At 43.4% G+C, this 18027-nt stretch overlaps 1 protein-coding gene across 1 annotated transcript in view; it reads left to right on the top strand.

Annotated features, from left to right (window-relative positions):
• Positions 1–17800, top strand: part of ATP1A1 (ATPase Na+/K+ transporting subunit alpha 1) — a 142562-nt gene extending 124762 nt beyond the window's left edge. The window contains 5 exon segments of the mRNA XM_030203883.1: positions 1646–1791; positions 3954–4084; positions 5562–5663; positions 14689–14780; positions 15878–17800. Of these exon segments, the coding sequence (XP_030059743.1) occupies positions 1646–1791; positions 3954–4084; positions 5562–5663; positions 14689–14780; positions 15878–15906 (500 nt within the window). The 3' untranslated portion in view covers positions 15907–17800.
• The last annotated feature ends 227 nt before the right edge of the window (positions 17801–18027 follow it).

The following is an 18027-nucleotide window of genomic DNA, read 5'->3' as shown; positions in this document are numbered from 1 at the left end:
AGCTAGCTCATCCAACTACATATTAGTCTCTTAGTTTGGCAAGTTCTCAATCGTTAATTTCACCAGACCAAGAATCAACCTAAACATAACCACTTCCCCCCCCCCCCCCCCCCCCCATCACCTCTGTATCACATACTTAATAAATATAGATTTATTAGCCACATATATACTACTACTACTTATTAATATAGGCACATTTAGTACTTCTATGTTGTTTTTGCTGCTTGCTGTAGGCAATGAGACCATATCAATCACTTTCTGTTCCCAATTCACCCTTTTTGCAGTCCTCTCCCCTGGTTTACCCTTTCCTCCAATTACACCCCACTGGCATTCATTTGAGCTCCTGTAACCTCCTTGATAGACCCTTTTCCAATATAGTCAAAACAAGCCGTTGAGCCCATTAAAACGGGCAAAAGAAGCACCGTCAAGAAAGCAGTCTGAGCCCCGCCGGGTCCAGCCAAGCCCCTGCCCAGGAAAGTTGCAGAGGGAAGTGCCGGCTCCCAGGCCGGTCTGCGGTCACGGAGGCGCTGTCGGACGATCCCCGCCCAGTGCTCGCCGTCGTTCACCTGCTAAGTTTAACTACGTCGGGAGAGATGTGTGATGTGCGGCACGTCGGTCACTCTTCATTTATATAGTAGACATGAAAAACCATTAAAGCTACAACTCACCAACACCTCCCCCAAAAATCATTTCCTAACAATCTCCTCCTCCCCACCCTTCCCCTCTATCATTCACCAAGCACTGTCCCTTAGATATGCTATTTCAGGTGCCCTGATACTTATCTGGCTAGATGGCATTGTAGGGATGAGTCAAAGGGTCTGTTCCGTTCCAGCAACCTCCCTACTGGGGAACAGCAGCGGTTAAAGTGCAGATTGCAGAGTTTTTAAATTGTGCAGAGCCAAACATCTGCCGTTGCCATGGTGCTTTTCTGGCCCCCCACAGATAAATATCTTACCTTTAAAATTAACATAATAAAGCACATGCTAATTCAGTATAGATTACGTGTACAATACAATGATAATTACAAACTAAGAAGGATGAAGTGTGAAAGATACAGAAGGCACATGATTTGATACATCTGCATATTTGCGGCAACAATCTAGCACTACTATGAAACAATTTTCTATTGTCAAATACGTTGTCTTGCTATGTTTTCCATAACCTTATCACCACGTAATCACCATAAAACAAATTGCCCTAGAATGGAAAGAATGAAGCGGTAGCCTGGGTGGAATAAGAAGCTAATTTTATTTTACTGGTAGACAGTTAACAATATACAAAGTAAGAGGATGTGATAGTTTGAAAGCATATGAACTTTGCGAGCAGTGAATCCAGACGTTGATTAGGACAGTGTTTCCCAATTCAGTCCTGGAGTACCCTGATGCCAGTCAGGTATTCAGGATATCTGCAATGAATGTGCATGAGAGATTTGTATATATGCATATTCATTATGGGTATTCTGAAATCCTGATTGGAATTGGGGTACTCCTGGACTGACTTAGGAAATGCTGGATTAAGACATTTGGAGTATAAAGTGCTGCTGCTGATCTCAATTTTTAAAGCAGCCTTAGGAATTCTGGTTTATTCAGACTCTGTTGCTCTGTTAGTTGTATAGTCTAAAATGGTATACATTCTTGTTCCACAGGTATGATTCAAGCACTTGGTGGCTTCTTCACCTACTTTGTGATTCTAGCGGAGAATGGATTCCTTCCTTGGACTCTACTGGGGATAAGAGTCAATTGGGATGACCGATGGATGAATGATGTGGAGGATAGCTATGGACAGCAGTGGGTAAGAAACTCAGGCTGAGCTGTATGTATGTGTTTGCATGTTATCAACAAACATGAATACATTGTGAGAATGGGGGAACACGTTAAGTTCTGTGTATAAAAGCGGGAGCATTATTTCCATGTACCCTGCAACAGCTGTGCTAGGAATAGCTTACCCTTATGTATTGAAGTTTTATTAAAACTTTGCACATATACTCATAGGGGGCCCATTCAACCCATTTATGCCCAGTATACAAAGAGAACATGTCAATGCTGTTTAAATATCCAGTATTCACTGAGCAAGTGGGCTTTCAGAAAGCAGCATGTTGCCACATTGGCTGAGTAGATGGTTGGAAGTTGCTTCATAGTAGTTATAACTAAACTGAAATAGATGAGGATTATTAGAGTAATATTTTCATTGGTATCTGTGTTGCCGTGTGGTCTGACTATAACTTGGTTCCAGCATTCAAACAGAGGAAAGAACTTGACTAATAAGGTCAGCCTATTAAACTGTAATGGGCCGATGATCAGAAGCAAGCGGTAGAGGCTGCTAGCACCTGCTTTTGGTACCGTCCTATGATCAGAGCCCCCGCGCGCGTGAAACAATGCGTTCATGGGCTCTGAACGCAACTAGCATGGAAATGCATGCAAAACAGGGCTCTTAGCGCAAGTACCATGCAAATACATGCTAAACCTATTCAGCCCCAAAAATCAGCGACCAGCGCGCCAAAGATTGGCTTGCTGGCCGCGGCAAACCCTACACCAGCTCAGAGCTGGCGTTAGTGTTTGCAGACCATTGGGGAGGAATGGTGAGCCCTGTTGGGGGGGGGGGGGGGGCTGGAGATCCGGAGGGTCTCCACCCCCCCCCCCCCCCCCGAGCATCCCTCAGATGTCCCTGGTGGCTCCAAACCTGCTGGTCTAGCGGCCCTTCCCCACCCTCCTGCATTGTTGGAGGAAGGAGGTGGCCTCCCTCCTCTTTTGTCAGCACCGCCTGCAAAATGGCGGTGCCCAGCCATGCCCAGTGCATCCTGGAATGCACTGGGAAGGGGCTTCACACCATATTTATTTATTTATTTATTACATTTTTATCCCGCGCTTTCCCACACATGGCAGGCTCAATGTGGCTTACATAGTAACAATATAAAGAATTACAAAGTTGTAGAAGAATATACAATTTGTTGTAAGCGCAATATAAGGGAGAAGCCCTGCCTAGTGCATCCCAGGATGTACTGGGTTGGGCACCGCCATTTTCCAGGCAGTGCTGATGGAAGAGGAGGGGAGGCCACCTCCAACTGAAGGTAGGCGGGTGGGGAAGGGCCGCTAGACCCCCAGGTGTGGGGGGGGGGGGGGGTTGACCCGCGGCCCACTGGGCCACCAGGGACATCTGTGTTGGGGTGGGGGGGGTCTGAGGAACCAGAGGTCTGCTGGCCCCTGTTGCACCTGACTCAGGGCGGGGGTACTTGGGGTCTGGTGGTCCCATGGACCTCCAGCCCCTGTATTTGACAGGTCTGGGCGTTTGACAGCCCAGACCTGTCAAACAAGTGCGGGAGGATTGGGCCTGAGCACATGCTCAGGCACAATCCTCCCATACTTCTACGAGTAGCCTAGTGGTTAGTGCAGTGGACTTTGATCCTGGGGAACTGAGTTCGATTCCCACTGCAGCTCCTTGTGACTCTGGGCAAGTCACTTAACCCTCCATTGCCCCTGGTACAAATAAGTACCTGAATATACTATGTAAACCGCTTTGAATGTAGTTGCAAAAACCACAGAAAGGCGGTATATCCAGTCCCATTTCCCTTTCCCCATGATTATAGAGAATTGTGTGCTTAAATTTGCGTGCAATTATCTCTGATCATAGGTGCGGTAAAGCCCCCGCACTGTTCCAGCGCTATTTTTAGAGCGCTGCTTGGAACAGTGCGGGGCTTTTGATCATCTACCCATAAATTACAAGTATAGTTAAAATCTGGTTGTAGACTTAAGTTAACATGTTGGCATACAGAGCTCATGGTTGTCATCTGTGATGTGCTGGTGCTTAGGAAATCTGCATAAACTGTGTTTAGGCTAAGACTTGTCCTCTGTATAGAAGATCTCTTGTAAGGTTCAGCTTGTAAAGGATTTAAAAATCATAAATGACCTTTAACACCTTCCTTCCTTTTTTTTTTTTTTTTTTTTTTTTTTTTTCAGACCTATGAACAGAGAAAAATTGTGGAATTCACTTGCCACACATCCTTCTTTGTCAGTATCGTGGTGGTACAGTGGGCTGACTTGATTATTTGCAAGACCAGAAGAAACTCTGTCTTCCAGCAAGGAATGAAGTTAGTATCTCCTGCATAATCAAACAAGCTTGCAGAGTCTATCTGCATTTGAAAGAAACTACCCTACTTTACTACCACCTCTGCCACATCATGGAATGACATTTGTAGATTTTGGAATGTTGATGCTCAAAGCTACTTCAGTGGTACTAATGTGTGTATTTCATGCACAGGGGCCTGTTAGATTCCTAACAAGTTTTCTGTTGCCCAGATCGCTAGGGATGTAGGAGGCTGCAGTGGTAACATTTGTTAGGCCTCCAGGCTAGGAAGAAGGAGGTTGAATTCTAATGAGGACATTTAGGGGTGAATTCTATATATGGAGCAGAAAACAGCACTGTTCTATAAACAGCACAGGGGTTGCATGTAAACTTAAGCGTAGCCATTTGTATCAGTGAATACCTAGTACAAATGCCTGTGCTTAAATTTATGCGCGTAGCCCCCATAGTCTGTAATTGTATGTATAACTGAACCACACCCCCAATCTGCCCCAAAAGGTCCATGACCCATTTTCATGTTCCCTTTTTTTTTTTTTAGACCATATATAAAATTTAGGCGAGTACATGGCCACTTTAATTAGTGCCAAAAGCCAGTTATTGGTGCTAATTAGCTTCAGTTGAATTGCATGTGCAGTTTGGGTACATGCCCCAATTTTTTTTTTTTAATTACATTTGTACCCCGTGCTTTCCCACTCATGGCAGGCTCAATGTGGCTTACATATTATATACAGGTACTTATTTGTACCTGGGGCAATGGAGGGTTAAGTGACTTGCCCAGAGTCACAAGGAGCGGCCTATGCCTGCAGTGGGAATCAAACCCAGTTCCCCAGGACCAAAGTCCACCACTCTAACCACTAGACCACTCCTCCACTAATTTTAAGTGCTTTATAGAATTAGGGGTTAGTGCTTGGATTTAAGGCCTGTGATTGGCATGGATCCTGGGTCAGGGCCAGCTCAGTGACTGAGCTGAGAGAAGGTAGATATAAAATAGGGGCAGATGAAGGCTTACTACTAGATTTCAGTTCTGATTCCAAATGGGTTGAAAATATAAATGTGAAGGAGGAAACTGCTGAGTCAAAAATGATTACTTTCCCATCCTCTGAGTTGAGCAACACAAACTTGCATAATTGATTGATGTGTGCACTAAAACCAGACTTAGACATTTGTTCCATTATTTCTGAGCCCAGGATTGATGGGAGTTTTGTGTTTATGTATTTTTTTTTTTTGTTTTTAAGATGTAATTTAATCAGTTTGGCTGTGGGGAGTTTTGATAAATACTAGAGGTTGTTTTTTTTTGTTTGTTTTTTGGGTTTTTTTTTAAGATTTCAGTGCATTTAGAATTTAATCTTAAAATAGCACCTTGCACACAGCTAGAATGACATGTAGTAACCACTGTATTTTACAAATTATACTGATGGAGATAGTGTGTGTAGCTGAGCTATCACAGCTATTCATTAATGAAATATTTCATCTGTTCTATGTAGGAACAAGATCTTGATATTTGGCCTCTTTGAAGAGACTGCCCTTGCTGCTTTTCTGTCATACTGTCCTGGAATGGATGTGGCCCTTAGGATGTACCCTCTTAAGTAAGTACTGGACATACTTGCGGGATTGGGATAGGTATTCACCTAGAATCAGTGAGCCTAATCATCTGTGTTCTTTTATCAGAGGAGGCTTGGCATTGTTCCTGACCCCCCCCCCCCCCCACACCCACACACACACACACAAATTCAGAGTAGGGGTTGTTAGTAGATTAGAATATGTTAAACATTTTCCATGACGTATCTTCCCACTATTCAAGAACCTGTGGAATAGTTGATAGCAGTTGAAGATAGAAGTGAAAACTGAGCTGAGGCATCTCTTGGCATCCAGTCCAGCTCCTCAGTATTTTCTATATCCAGTAGGTGGATGGTCACACTTTTCAGCCTCTGTTCAATTGGTCCAGTTGGTCAACTGGTTCTCAGTTGAACTTTGTGGGTGGCTTGAGTCTGCAGGGTCATATCTGGTGTCCTATAAACTTACTTCCTCCCTCCTTTTCCAGCACAGCAACCTTTAAAAAAAAAAAAAAAAGTTTCTGGACAAATGGGACAGAGCATCGGTCCTGATTCTTTCTCATCTGGTGTAAGACTTGTAGAGACTGAATTTGGGAGGAGCAGCAGGCAATGTTAAGTCTAACAAAAGTTTGACTCGGAACCGCTTGGAGGGTTGGAGGTTCTACTTGGTGCGGGAGAGGGATCCTTACCACTTGGGACTGTTCTGTGTGCTTGTGCTTCTGCCGTTGCCACTCAGGTTGAACGGCAACTCCCGCAGAGGCAGTTAAGCAGTCTTCCCACTGTGGGACCCACTGGCTGGTGTCGGGGCAGTGCGTGCAAGCCAGGAATTCTGCAGGATGTGGGGGAAATGGTCACCGGCAGCACGTCTTTAGAATTGGTGCAGCATCCAAATATACCAAGGACTTCAGGCTCTCCAGCAGGGCTGGTGTGCAGTTTGAGGCAGGAGAGCATGGGAACAAATGCCGTTTTGTCAGGGCCGACTGACAGTAAGGAACAGTCTGATTACACGCAGTGCACAGCTGCTGTTTTGCAACCTCTGGGCCCAACAGAGCATTCAGCTGCATCGGGATCTTTGTGTTTTTCTGGAGTTCATATTGATCTTACACCAGACCTATTTGCTGAAGCAGGGGCAGTCAGTTGTTGCAGAATGTTTGTTTTTCACCCCACTGCCCCTTCAGCTTCTAAGAGATCTTGTTTAGCCTCATCTGTCCAGTCTTGGAGGTCTGTCTGCTTCTCCCTCATCTGATGTGGCAGTCTATTCAGCAGAGCCATCATTGAAAGAGCTGTTTGAAGAGGGGGAGCTCTCTCTTCAGGAGGAGGGTGATACTGAAAGTACTGAGGTGGTTTCTTAAAGAGGAGTTTAGTACTCTTATTTCTGATGCTTTGGCGGTGCTTTCCATTGAGGATCCTTCTTCTTTGGTGTCAGGAGATCCGTCTTTGTCAATCTTGAGTGGGCTTAGAGGTCCTAAGGCCTTCCCAGTGCATTCAGACATTCAAGAGCCAATTATAACAGAATGGGTCTCATCGGATACTGGGCTGAGAGCAGGAAGAGCCCTTGCCTCTGTCCAGAGGAGAAAGAGAAATCGCAGCTTCCCTGGGTGGACTCCCTTCTTATGGCAGTGACTAAGACCACTTTGCCATTGGAAAGGGGGCATTGCCCTAAATCAGTGTTTCCCAAGGCTGTTCTGAGACTAGCCTTTGCCCATACAAGCCAAAAAGTGTGGAAACACCAAAATCACAAGTCCAAAGATGACAAATTCCAAGGACATTCAGTTTTAATGTTCCAATATGTTTATTCCTTCATCAATGGCATTGCATGATCTTGCATGTATCGGCAGTAAAGTGTTTTTATTATTGTTGATAGTCCTGCAGCCCTGGTTTTTTTCAAGCCCTCTCCAACTTCCCACTCTTGTCTACTGACTACGTTCTATGTGGGATTTCTTTCGGTTCTTTAATATTCATCAATGGTACATAAAAGGTGAAACCCAACACAGGCCATTTTTCAGCACGGTGGCCTTCGTTAGGGGTTCTCATGAAAATAAACATAAATAATAAAAACCATAACACAAATATATGCACTGGATGTCAGTTCTATGACAGTTTTTACCATCTAGCAGACATAGTCTATGGAACTCATACACAATAGTGTACAGAGGTCTGACTGATTACTTCAAGTAAGCCTAACGTCAGTTAACGGAGACTGTATACTGTACGTATAATAAACAGTACTGTACATATGTTTATCAGATGTCCAGCTTCTTTGGGTCACAACGGTTAAGTGCACGCTCCAGTTAACTGCATGTATTTCTTTGGTCCCAGACCCTTGCACTTAAGCAGATTGCACTGTATATATATGTGTGTGTGTGTGAAAATAGCAAGTATAAATGTGAGTACACATAAAATACTATTACACACTTTATATTTGTGATATAGTATATTTACTATCAATCATAGGATATATTTGAGAAAGATGTGATACAAATGTGAACCACATTGTGAGGCTTGTAGAAAAGATGAACTATATGTGGAAAATATATGTAAAAAGAAGAATGTGAAAGTTTATGTAAATAAAATGTGGAAAAAATGCAAGGAAACAGTAAAAAGTGATCTATTTACAACATTGATTTTCAACTTTTTTTCATCTCGCGGCACACTTACAAGGTACAAACATTGTTGAGGCACACCACTGTAATCTAACCCATAGCTACCTGTCCCTGGTAAGATCCATTCTATCCCCATACCTGTAACCGTCAGAAGTAGTTATTTCATTTAAATATGCTACTGAAATACATTATAGCACTAGTCATAGGAGCCGACTCTGTGGGTGCTGTGGGTGCTTGAGCACCCCCAATATTGAGAAAATTCCTTGTATGTGTCCAGGGAGGGGTTATTTCCACTGGGTTTAGCACCCCCAATAATTTTGAAAAGTTGGCTCCTATGGCACTAGTATACCTGTTACTGGGAAACTGAAACAAGATGGACCTACACAGACACAACATGCCAGCAGAATCATTTACCTCAGCTGCAAGTACAGAACACGACTCTCACCTGATACAAAATACGGAACATGCACACACAAAGTGAAAGCAGAGAAATAGGACTCTGCATGTTGTGCAACACCAGAGAAACAAAGAAATGTGTGTCCTGTACAGTGCAAAATAAAACCGACCCATGCCAATTCTCAACACCAATATAATTTGATCACTAAATTGAAAAAAAAATCATTTTCCTACCTTTGTAGTCTGGTGATTTTATTATTCAAATCATCTTGTTCCCAATCTTTGGTTTTGCTTTCCTCTTAACTCTGTTTCTAGGTCCTCCTTTCTATTTGCAATTTCTTTTCTCACCTCCTGCCCTATGTCTGGCACTTACCTTTCACGTTCAGCTTTCTTCAATTTCTCTACCGCCGCCTCGGATTTATCTTGTCTCCCCTTTTCCCTTCCCTTCATATGCAGCCTGTCTCTTTTTCTCTTCCCTTCCATGTGCAGTCTGTCTCCCCTCTTTATTTATTTATTGCATTTGTATTCCACATTTTCCCACCTCTTTGCAGGTTCAATGTGGCTTACAATACATCATGAATAGTGGAAATACATTAGAAAATAGATATTTAGTGTTACAGAAGGATCTTCCTCTATCCTTCCCTACATATGCAGCCCGTTTCCCGTCTCCCCTCCCTATATGTGCAGCCTGCCTCCCCTCTTCTCTTCCCTATATGTGCAGCCTGCCTCCCCTCTTTTCTTCCATATTCATTATCCATCTTCCTTTTGTGTTCCTGTCCCACCCCCATGTTCAGCATCTCACTTCCGCTGCCCAACATCTCCATTCTGTATCCCTTCCCCCTCTTTGTCTCCCCTTTGTATCCGTATCCCCCCATGTCTAGCATCACCCTTTTTCCCTGACCATAGGCTCCCTTCTGTGGCCCTAACCACCCCTCCCCCAAGTTCAGCATTGGTTCTCTGTGTCCCACCCTCTCTCTATCCAGCATTGACCCTCTGTCCCTATGCTTCTCCATGCCCACCATCTCCCTTCTGTGTCCCTATCTCTCCCCATGTCCAGCTTCTTTCTCTCTCTGCCCAGCATGCCCCCCCTTCCCTGCATCTCCCACAGACCACAGTCCCACATCTCTCCCCACTATGGCATCTCATCTTTTCCTCTCTCTAGGACCCCCTGGGTAGTTTTGCATCTCCCCCTCTCTGCCCAGTTGGCCCCTGTTAGTTAATCACAACCTCTGGGTAGCTTTGCATTTCCCCTCCCCAGCCCCTGCCGGTCCAGATTTTCTTTTTGTCCCCTTCCCCTGCCAGTCTAGCATCTCTCCTGCCCTCCCCCATCTCGCAAATTCAGTAGCTGTCCCTCCCCCACCTAGCCCTGTGGTGCTTCTCCTTGCTCCCTCCTCCCCGAGTGCAAGTCAGCAGCTCTTCTGATGCGCCCCTCTCCCACTTCTTCCCATGCCTGCAGGACTTCAAACATTTCCCTTTGCTGCAGCAGTGATCAACACACTTTGTCTGCAGCTGACTCTTTCCTCTGCAAGTCTCAGCTCGTGCATAAACAGGAAATTGCATCAGCAGGGAGCAGGACATGCAGAGGAAATGTTCCAGTGCCAACTGCAGAAAGCATGTGTTTATTGCTGCTGGAGAAAAGTGTGAAGCACCACGGGTGTCGGAAGAAGAGGGAGAGGTGTTTGGACCTGGGGAGGAGGGGGTGTGTCAGAAGAGCTGCTGACTCGCACTTAGGGAGGAGGGAGGGAGAAATGCAGCATGAGGGCAATAAGATGTGGCTGCAAACAAACAAACAAAAAAAATCAGGCAGTGTCACGGGCCCAAACTCCTGTGGCACACCTGGGGAGCAGCCACGGCATACTGGTTGGAAAAACACTGATTTAAAAAGATCAAAAAAGATGTCTAGATACAGTGAGGATAACAACAAAACAAAATACCTAAATGGAGCCAAATGCTTGCACAACTGTATCTATGAACATGCACCTCTGTTATGAGACAGGTACAGAATGCTGAAGCATATTAAATATATACATATATATGCATCTTTATAATAAAACAGGAAGACCAAATAACATGGCACCAAGAATGTTTCCCAAGGTTATGGTTGGTGGTGGCCTTTCTTCAGTGTCAAGGAATTATTTCACCAGTATCTCAACAACCCGGTTCATTTGTGCATTGTCCTATTCGAACAGCGTGGCAGCAATGGACAAAGGTTTTCCATTATCTGCAGTCATTGGGTTGGGTGCTCAATTTCGAGGAGAACGTTCTCCCTTGCTGTGTCAAATAGAGGATCTTCCTCACGGAACCCAGGAGGTCGAAGCTGGTTCAACGGATTTGTTTTGTCATTCAAGGCAGGCCCAGGGTCTGGGACTAGCTGATAGTGGACTAATGGGGTTCTCTGCTTCCTGACTTGATGGCTGTCAGCAATCGTTGTCTAGGGTGGTCCCCGGGTCCAGTTCACAGAGGCAGTGGGTTCCCAAAGAATATGCAATCCACACGGATTTGGATATATAAAGTATATTATATTTGCATATATGTATTGGCTCACAGCACTTAGTACAGGTAACTGGTACAGGGCTGTATCTGTGTGTGTTTAGGAAGAGAAAGAAAGGATAGGATGTTTGTTCAGAGGAAGGGAGAAGCCTTGGAGTTGTGCTGCAAGAGGTATATATGTTTGCAGAGGGAAAGGAAGCGAGAGAAGCTGCCAGCCACCAGAGTTCTGTGTTCTGGTGGCTAAAGATGGAGGTGTGCAGAGAGAAGAAGAAGAAGAAACAAAGGCAGCCCAGCAGAGTCCTGTGCCCTGCGGGCTCAGAGACCAAGCGAGAAGTGCCCCCCTGTGCTCTGCTTTATACCTACTAAGAACAGAGAGCGGGAACAGGAGCGGAGAGAGATCAAAAACTTCTCTCCTTCCCAGTTATTTCCTTTACAGAACTCCAGATACTTTCTGAAGTCAGGAAAGGTGACAACTTTCACAGGTTGTCCTGTTTGAAGTTACTAGTCATGGAGCCTCACTGTCTGGCTTTGGTTGCTCTGAAGCCGTGCTCCGAGATGGAACAAAAGGTATGTTAATCAAGAGTAATTGAGAAACCAAAGGGCTATCGGGCCTCTGACCACCATTTGGTGCCATCCTCAGTGCTTCCTCAGGGAGGGGGAGAGTTCTCAGAGGTCAGAAGCTGGTCTACTATTAATCTAAGTATGTCAAGCCGGTTTCATATTAATATAAGTATGTCCAGCAATAATTTTGACCTCCCGCAATCCTGACAATGGCGACAATAAGGGATGCCAAAGTGTGTACGTTCTTCAGCTATCAGAAAGAACCGGGCTCAGTGGGGATCGAGGCACTACTGCTGGCCTGGCCGGAGACTTATCTACTACTGGTCTTTCCTCCTTGGCCCATGGTAAGCTGAATCTTGAAAAGGATTGCATTGCACTGGGGTTGAATAATTCTTGTGGTCCCAGATTCAACTGCTGGAAGGGATCCTCTCTGTCCTTCGCAGTGCGCAGCCTACTGAAGCAAGGTCCAGTGCTCATGGAGGATCTTTGCCCCTTTGGTCTTACGGTTTGGCCATTGAAAGGGCTCAGTTGAGATGAAATGGTTATTCCAATTCGGTCATTGCTACCTTGCTTCAGGCTCGGAAACACTCTACAACCATTGCGTATGCAAGGGTGTGATGGGACGTTTGAGGGCTGGTGTTCTGAGCACGAACTTTCTCCCTTCTGTGCTCAGACCACACACATCCTAGCGTTTCTCCAGGCAGGCCTTCAGAAAGGATTAGCATCAGGTTCTCTAAAGTTCAGGTTGCATCTTTGGCCTGTTGCAGGGCCGATTAAAGAAGATGTCTCTTGCGGCTCACCTGGCTATCATTCAATTCTTGCAGGGAGTGGGCCACTTGCGGCATCCCTTTCACACGTTGTGTTGAGTGGAACCTTAATCTAGTCCTTCAGTATCTTAGAAGCCTCCTTTTGAGCCACTCTGGAAGGTCTCCTTGAAAGATCTTGCACTATGGACAGCATTCTTGATTGCTGCTGCATCGGTACATAGGGTTTCAGAGCTTCAGGCTCTCTTGTCGGGATCACCCTCTCCACTTTTTGGAGGCGGGGTCTCCCTGTTCACAGTTCCTTCCTTTCTTCCAAAAGTGGTATCAGCATTTCAGTAAGCCTTTTTCAAATGAAGGAAACCTCTGCAATGAGAGGGCATAAGATGAAGTTAAGAGGTAATTGTTACATTTGTACCCTGCGCTTTCCCACTCATGGCAGGCTCAATAGGTTTAGGACGAATCTTGGGAAATATTCTTTCATGGAAAGGATGGTGGATGTGTTGAATGGCCTCCTGGTGGAGGTCGTGGAGACACTGTGTCAATTTAAGAAGGCGTGGAACAGACACATGGGATCTCTTAGGAAAAGGAGGAGTTAGTGGTTATTGAGGATGGGCAGACTGGATGGGCCGGATGGTCCTTATCTTCCACCATGTTTCTATGTTTCTTTCTCAACCAGTCTCTGGAGCTGTCATCCTTTTGCTGAGAGGACAAAGGCTCAGTATTCCTTGAAGCTTCTCAATGTGTCTAGAGTCCTCATTAGATATCTGGAAGTCACAATTGAGTTTCGTAAATTAGACTATGCTTTTTTGGTAAGCAGAGGCTTGGCCTCATGGCTTCCAAGCCCATAATTGCTAGATGGCTGAAGGAGACTATCACGTCAATTTATTTACTTTGGGGAAGCAGGGTCCTCAGAGCTATCTTGCTAATTCTACAAGGCATGCGATGACATCCTGGGTGGAGATTATCTTACTGTGGATATCCTGAAAGCCTGACTGGCAAGGGGTACTCCAGGACTGTCTTGGGAAACACTGCACTATAGTATGGCTCTCAGATTAAAAGGCAGGGTGTCTGACAGCATATCTTTCTTTCATGTCTTTGTGCATAAGATGTTTAATCATTTAGCCATTTGTTAAACAGTAAGTAACTTTTATTGCTTAATCTCCAGTTAACTCTAGAATATTTCCTGCACTACTGTAGGGAGTTGGGGACCTGCTCAAGTTTGCTTGTGATAAGTACTGGGTGTCTCCATACGTAGGGACAGACTGGGCTTTCCTCTTCTCTGTTATCCACCTCCCTATCTGTTGAATGGATTTTCTCTTGTCCTATCTGATTTTGTAGTTCTTCTGTTTTAAATTGTAAACTGCTTTGTCTCTTGAAAGTTGGTATATAAATACCTGAATATATACAGTTGGCTTAAGGTTATGTATTCATAGTTATCCTTTAAATAGTTAACCATTTAAAGTTTACATCCTCACTTTTGTATTAATTCTTAGCAGATTTTATGATTGAACAGTTTTAGTGTTGTTGTAGATGCAGATCCTGAAGTTTTCCTGCTTTTCCCAAATGAGTAGTGGTTAAAAGATGTGAGTTAGTCTTGTAGTTTTCCTGCTTTTGTGCTACTGTAGCTCTTGCAGTTGGGAAATAATTTCATGTGCAGTGTGCTTGCTTTTAAAGCAGAATTACTGTTCCTGGGCTGCAGTGCTCCAACACAAGTAGAGTGTAGAACAACAGTTCTTACTGCTGGATTTCTTTCCCAAAGATCATGGCTTGTGTATATGAATGTGAGTGTACCTTCAATAGAGAGATTGTTATGCTCCAAGTTCGAGTGATGCTTGTGTTTGTGCTTGGTTTTCTTTTGCTGACAGCTTAAGGTACCAATCCATTAGTGTCTGTGGAAGACGACACATTCAGTCTGACAAAAGCATACTGATGCAAAATAACATCTGTTTTGTCTAAGCTTGGTCTGTAACAGACATCTCAGAACCTTTGTGATTCAGTAGCTGTACATTTCACTTCAGAGTACATTGTTTTATCAAGTTGTTTGGGAGCAGGGAAGGAGAGCACTTAACTGTAGCACATGAATACTACCTACTATTGCCTGTGTGAGAATGTGCAAAGTAATGTAATTGAGAATTAAGTCGTCATGTCAGTCTAGTTGTACCTCTTCATAATTCAGCACCTAGATTATTATGCATCTGCTGTTTCACATGTACATCTAATGCAATTTTATTCCCCTTTCAACAGGCCGTCTTGGTGGTTCTGTGCCTTTCCATACTCCTTAATAATTTTCGTGTATGATGAAATCCGAAAGTTGATTATCAGACGTAGTCCTGGTGGTAAGTTGAACTTTTTTTTTTCCCCCTACCCTTTACTCCCCCCATCTGTTTATTTAAGGTAACTACTCTGTGCATCTCAAGGAAAGGTGGTTTCTCTTGAGAAATTTACAACTAAGTCCAGCAGAGAAGACAGGCTGTACTATAGAGATGGCTAGGAGGAAACGCCTCAGCCAGTTGCTCTTAAGTTCATAAAGTATCCCCTATAGGGATTTTGTTTAGGGAAAAAGTGGCCTCTTGGTGATGTCCAGACAATGTGGCTTGCAACTGGAACTTAGGTTACACCTTCTGTTTGGTTAAACTCTACAGGAGGAATGGAAGGTACTCATTCTGGTTTGATACATTTTTATTTAACAAACATGGACCATGATGTTGCAAGGGAATTGTCAAAGAATGACAGTGCCTTATTGATTTCAAAGCGCAGAAAGAAGTAACTATACATAAGCTTCATTGCTAGCCTTTGCCTCTTAAATCCTGTCATTTGTGGTTTTCATAGTTAGTCTCATATTTGAAGCCACATATTGCATATGCTATATGCAGAATGTTATGTGACAAAGAGAGGGAGCTAAGTACAAAAAGAGTCCAAGCAAAAAAACACAGCACAAAGGGCCTTTAAAAACACAGGGAACACGGTTCTTTCATATAAAATATCTACTATTAAAGGATATTTTAAATGAAGGAACCATGTTCCCTGTGTTTTTAAAGGCCCTTTGTGCTGGTTTTTTTTTTTTTTTTTTTTTGCTTATATGCAGAATGTTAACCACAAACTGTTAAAATGGCAGGGAAAGCCAGTTTAAGGCAAATGCTTAATGGTCAATTTTCGGACACTGCTGTAAGCAGATTAATTTAAGCACCAGTATTATGTATATTCAGCATTGCTATGTGGTGCTGAATATGTATGTGTGGTCACCACTTCTATAAAGCTGTTTTGTATCCGAGATGAATAAATCTAGTTTATTTCTATTCCCAATAATATGAAATCCAAAAATATCTTGGAAAATTTACCAATGCTTGTGTCACATTTAAGTGAAAATGTACAAGGCCTCTGGTATGTACATGGGTGTGTCATGTTTAATCTTAAATGTCTCCTTCCTTTGCAGGTTGGGTGGAAAGGGAAACTTATTATTGAAGACTTCTGTACGTCTCAACATTTCACAAACACTCCTCCCTCCTATTTCCCCTCTGTGTACTTTAGCCTATGAGCTCAAAATCCTGGCCCAGAACGAAGGAGCAAAGCAGCATGGGGAGGTCTGCTGGAACCTGGACAGTGTGTCCAGCACTTCAGTCTATGGGAGTAACATTTTTATGTGCCTTTTTGTTTTGTAAAAGGAAAGAAACTGAAAGATACATTTTATATCTGGATTTTTACAAATAAAGTTGGATTATAACTGTATGCTTTTTTGTTTTGGTTGTGTATTTATGTTTATAAAACACAGCTGTGTTGCCTCATTAATTGGGATGAATGCTGTTTTAATAGTTGTGTCTTTCCGACAACACATTTCAGTTTGGCTGAACTGTATGAATAGTCTTTTTGTTGTATGATTGCCTGACTCCTGCTAGTACATAAAGGGGGGAGGCGAAGGGTTTAGTGACACACTGGGTGATGACTGACCAAAATTCAGATATATGGGTGGGAGAGGGGAATAGTGAAGCGTTCTCAACCCTGAATTGCTTGTGCTTGTTTATAGGTACAGTGGGAAGTATTTTTGGCAAGTAAGGTGCAACAAAGGCATTGCAAAACACGGGCAACTTTACTCCTTCAGACATAGTACCATAATTTTGTTGCCTCTAAACTGCCCCTTGATTTCTTTTTTGAAAGGAGTGGGGGAGGTGGTATTGGGTAAAGTAACGCACTCAGGTTTGCGTTGAGCTGACAGAAGCATTGGCCCTTGTTTATGCTACTGACAGTTTTTCATTCTGTTTGAGATAGCTCAGTAATGCACTGCAACCAATTTGCCTCTTATTGCACCCCTGTTTACTGCATGTAACCAAATCTTTGGGGAGTAGCAGAGATTTTAGGGATTTTCTCTTAGGATTTTTGTTTGGGGGGGGAGGGGTAGGGAGTTGGTACTTGTAAGTAGCCCATAAATTTATTTAATAATAAAGCATGCATTCCATAGAGAACAACTTGTTTTCCAAGGTTTAGCGTGTTCCATTCAATAGAATGGTGTGACCTGGGGAATATATATTTTTATTTATATATATATACATATATATATATCTCAATAAACCGAAGTTAGCTGTTACTAGTTTTCAAAAAGCATTCTGGCAGTGTTGTGCATAGGCAGCCGTTGACTGGGAGCCAGATAACATGTTAAAGTAGGAGTTAGAATAGGAAATGTTTAAGAACATTTTGCTTTTGTTTGCCTAACACCTAGAATTGCAATGCCTCAGACTTGAACAAAATGTAAAATTTTTGGAGCAAGTTGGGTGTTGTATTTTATTGTGGTACTCTGCATTCAGTTGGTGGGTGGTGGCATGGGGTAGGACATTTTCTTAGTTTCAGTAATTATATTGGAACTGAGTTTTAGATTATTCACCATGTCTAGAGAGTGCAATGGCTTTATATATAAAAATACAAGTTGCTCCAAGTAAGAGGCATTGCTGCTTTTAAATCCTTTTCCTTCATAAATGTGCAATAGAATGATGTGCACTCCTCCAGAGGAGGTGGTGATGTATGCATGCTGTGTAGGGTAGAGAATTCCCTGTATTGCTGCTGATAGTTGTACATAAAGGTATCAGAATGAACTGTGGTGTTCCTGACGGGGCTTTCTTTCTGCTCTGCAGTACAATGCCATAGGACAGGGTTCTCCAGACCTGGCCTGGTGACTCCCATAGCCTGTTTGGTTTTCAGAATGTCCACAGTTTGTGAATCTATATTTTGTGAATTCTAAAAATTTTCTTTCAAATTTAATCGCAAAACAAAATAATCTGTCGACCTTATTGTGTAATACTATATTATGTACCAAACAGGCCTGTTAATAACACATACAAAAATGTTAACATTATTAAAGTGAAATAATCATCAGTCATAAGCATCTCCAGGTGGTCAACAGCAGCTGACAGAAGTACAGAATATTAGTCTTTCCTAATGGCCAAAGGCCTCTAGTGGATGTGCATGAGAAATTTACATATGTTGGGTCTTCTTGATTGAGAATTTCTCATCTGTATTCACCATGGATATCCTGAGACTCCAACTACACATGAGGGTCACTATTGAAAAGTCGTGCTTTAGGGCAAAGATGGGGAA

The sequence above is a fragment of the Microcaecilia unicolor genome, chromosome 5 (genome assembly GCF_901765095.1).
Source record: "Microcaecilia unicolor chromosome 5, aMicUni1.1, whole genome shotgun sequence".
Lineage (NCBI taxonomy): Eukaryota > Metazoa > Chordata > Amphibia > Gymnophiona > Siphonopidae > Microcaecilia > Microcaecilia unicolor.
This window is presented reverse-complemented; position numbering and strand designations above follow the sequence as displayed.